The 3,274-nt window shown below is 54.0% G+C and overlaps 1 protein-coding gene across 1 annotated transcript; it reads left to right on the top strand.

Moving 5' to 3' along the window:
• The first annotated feature begins 974 nt into the window (after positions 1-974).
• On the top strand, positions 975-2,317 carry TMEM229A (transmembrane protein 229A). The gene has a single exon (XM_069762038.1). The coding sequence runs from the start codon at positions 1,020-1,022 to the stop codon at positions 2,001-2,003; it is 984 nt and encodes a 327-aa protein (XP_069618139.1). The 5' UTR covers positions 975-1,019; the 3' UTR covers positions 2,004-2,317.
• Positions 2,318-3,274: the final 957 nt, after the last annotated feature.

Genomic DNA, 3,274 nt, shown 5'->3' with positions numbered 1-3,274 from the left:
ACCAGTTTGAGGCAGGCAGCCCTGGCAGCTAGTGCCATGGGGGGGGCTATAGCACCAGTCTGAGGCAGGCAGCCCTGACAGCTAGTGCCATGGGGGAGGGCTATAGCACCAGTCTGAGGCAGGCAGCCCTGACAGCTAGTGCCATGGGGGGGGGGGTTATAGCACCAGTCTGAGGCAGGCAGCCCTGACAGCTAGTGCTATGGGGGGTTATAGCACCAGTCTGAGGCAGGCAGTCCTGACAGCTAGGGCCATGGGGGGGGGGTTATAGCACCAGTCTGAGGCAGGCCGCCCTGACAGCTAGTGCCATGGGGGAGTTAAAGCACCAGTCTGTGGCAGGCAGCCCTGACAGCTAGTGCCATGGGAGGGTTATAGCACCAGTCTGAGGCAGGCAGCCCTGAAAGCTAGTGCCATGGGGGGGTTACAGCACCAGTCTGAGGCAGGCAGCCCTGACAGCTAGTGCCATGGGGGGGGGAGGGGTTATAGCACCAGTCTGAGGCAGGCAGCCCTGACAGCTAGTGCCATGGGGGGGGTTATAGCACCAGTCTGAGGCAGGCAGACCTGACAGCTAGTGCCATGGGGGAGGGTTATAGCACCAGTCTGAGGCAGGCAGCCCTGGCAGCTAGTGCCATGGGGGGGGGGGGCTATAGCACCAGTCTGAGGCAGGCAGCCCTGACAGCTAATGCCATGGGGGGGGCTATAGCACCAGTCTGAGGCAGGCAGCCCTGATAGCTAGGGCAATGGCTGGGGGGCTTTTAGCAATAGTTTGGGACAGGCACTTCTGAGAGTTAGGGCCATGTAGCACCAGTCTGTGGCAGGCAGCAGGGTATAACCAGCCGGAGGTATGATGCCTTCCCGAAATTGTGGCGTTGTGCTGCTCCAGGTCACCTGCAATATGACACCAGCTGCAATAAAGGCAAGGAGACAAAGCAGGGGCATGAGGCTGGGGGTGCTGTGCTGGGGGTGGGCTTCCTCTGACAAGGGCACAGGCGAAGTACGGTGCACACGAGGAGGGGCGCTGGATGCGGTGCCAGGCGCTGGGTCCCGCACTATGCGGCTCTGACACTGGCAGTATGGGCAGGAACCAGGGCGGCTGGCGGCGGCCGGTGGTCAGAGCCCGGGTGAAGGCCATCTCCTCCCAGCCCCTGCCGCTCTGGATGAGGCTGTATTTCTACGGCATGCACGGCCTGACCCTGGACGTGCTGAGCTCCTGCATCCGGCGCTTCCCTCACCGCCAGGACTACCAGCTGCTGGGCTTCTCCTCCCCATACCGCTGCCTGCTGCATGCCCTCGCCCACCTGGCCCTGGAGAAGATCTACCTGCAGAGGAAGAGCTTCCCGGACAATGCCCTGGCATTCCACTTGGTGTTCTACCCCTCGGTGTTCGTGGGCCTGCAGATCCTGCTCCGGAGGACGCTGCTGCAGTGCTGCCCCCAGGAGCGGGCACTGAGCGCGGCAGAGCTGGGGCTGCAGTACGCCCTGGCACTCTACTCCTCCCAAGTGTTCCTGCGGAGCGTCCTGAGGCTGCAGTACCAGAGCTGGGGCGGCCAGGGAGGAGAGTGCTGCCCTGCTGCTGCCCACCGCCTGCCCCTCAGCCTGCGCTTCCTCTTCTTCGGGATGCATGGCTTCATGGACGAGGTCTTCTTCACGTCCGCCTTCAACCTGCTGGAGAAGCCGGGCTGCCCGGTGAGCGGCCACACGTCCCTGTGGTCCTTCTTCATGTACGGCAGCTGCAGCCTGGTGGTGGAGAAGCTCTTCCTCTACCTGTGCTATGGCCGAGGCTGGGGGCCATGGAGGAGGCTCCCGGTCTACATCCTCTTCGTCTACACCTGGGAGTTCTGCTGGGGGCTAGGGCTCCGCACCTGGAATGCGTGTTCCTGGGACTACTCTCACTACCCTCTGAACTTCATGGGCCTGGTGACCCTGATGTACTTACCAGGGTGGGTACTTCTCAGCTTCTACCAGGACCTGCTGTCCAAGGTGCTGCTCAGGATACGCTATGTGTAACCCTGGAGACTTCTGCACTATTGCTCCTGTTTACAAAACTACAGAGATAGAAGGATATTGAAATATTCCTAGAGGATATTAAACCTACTCAAGAACCTTTTCATTTTTTCCACAGTAGGGGTTAAATTAACCAACAGTGCAAGGAGCGGTTTTTAATTCTTAACTGAAGACCATGATACCTCCTATCAGCTAGGCCAATACAGTTTACAATTTACAAGCTTTGTGATCTACCAATTCATATTTTCTTACACTAGAAATCATGCAAACTACTTTATACACAATAACGGAAAGGTTTGAATTAAAAGTGGACCAATTCTAAACGTTGTTTGATTCCGCTGCATTCAGGTATAACAGGGGTTGTAGCTTCTAAATGGGTATTACGGTTTTAGCATTCATTATGTAATGAAAAGTTATACCATTTTCTAATATACTTTTGGTATTAAATCCTTAAAGGGAACCTGTCAGATCCAATACCACTGTTAACCTGTAGACATAGGGTTAATCTGCAGGTTAATGACGTTATGAAGGTGTCTGGCCACAGTGTGGAAAAAATGAACCTTATTTTTCCTGGGAGCAACTACAGTCACTGCTCACAGCACTGACTGACAGCCGGCTCTACGCCGATACACTTCTGAGCAGGTTACTAGCGTTATTTAAATTTTTTAAGATTTCTTCTTGCTGTGATTCAGCGTTTAGGTCATAGGCTATGTGCACACATTGCGGATTTTGCTGCAGATTCACAGCAGTTTTCCATACATTGTACAGTGCCATGTAAACATATGAAAAACAAAATCCGCAGTGCACATGCTGCGGAAAAAAACGCACGGAAACGCAGCGTTGTTTCTTCCACAGCGTCAATTCTTTGTGCGGAGTCCGCAGCGGTTTACATCTGCTCCTCAACAGGAATCCGCAGGTGTAAAACCACACAAAATCCGCAAAAAAAAAAAAAAAAACGAGGTTAATCCGCGGGTATTCTGCAGTGCGGTTTACCTGTGGATTTTGCAAAAACAGTGCGCACCCCAATCCGCAACATGTGCACATAGCCTTAAGCTGCATTTACATGCTCAGCTCTCCAATCAGATTAACCTTACAGAATATAAAATTAATCTGAGTTAAGGACAGAACACTGTTCAGATGTGTACTGCAGAACCTGTAATAGATCGTTAAAGGGAACCTGTCACCCCCCCCAGGCGTTTTAAACTAAAAGAGCCACCTTGTGCAGCTCTAATGCTGCATTCTGTCAAGGTGGCTCTTTTAGTTCGGGTCCCTTG

Source organism: Ranitomeya imitator, chromosome 4 (assembly GCF_032444005.1).
Source record: "Ranitomeya imitator isolate aRanImi1 chromosome 4, aRanImi1.pri, whole genome shotgun sequence".
NCBI lineage: Eukaryota > Metazoa > Chordata > Amphibia > Anura > Dendrobatidae > Ranitomeya > Ranitomeya imitator.
This window is presented reverse-complemented; position numbering and strand designations above follow the sequence as displayed.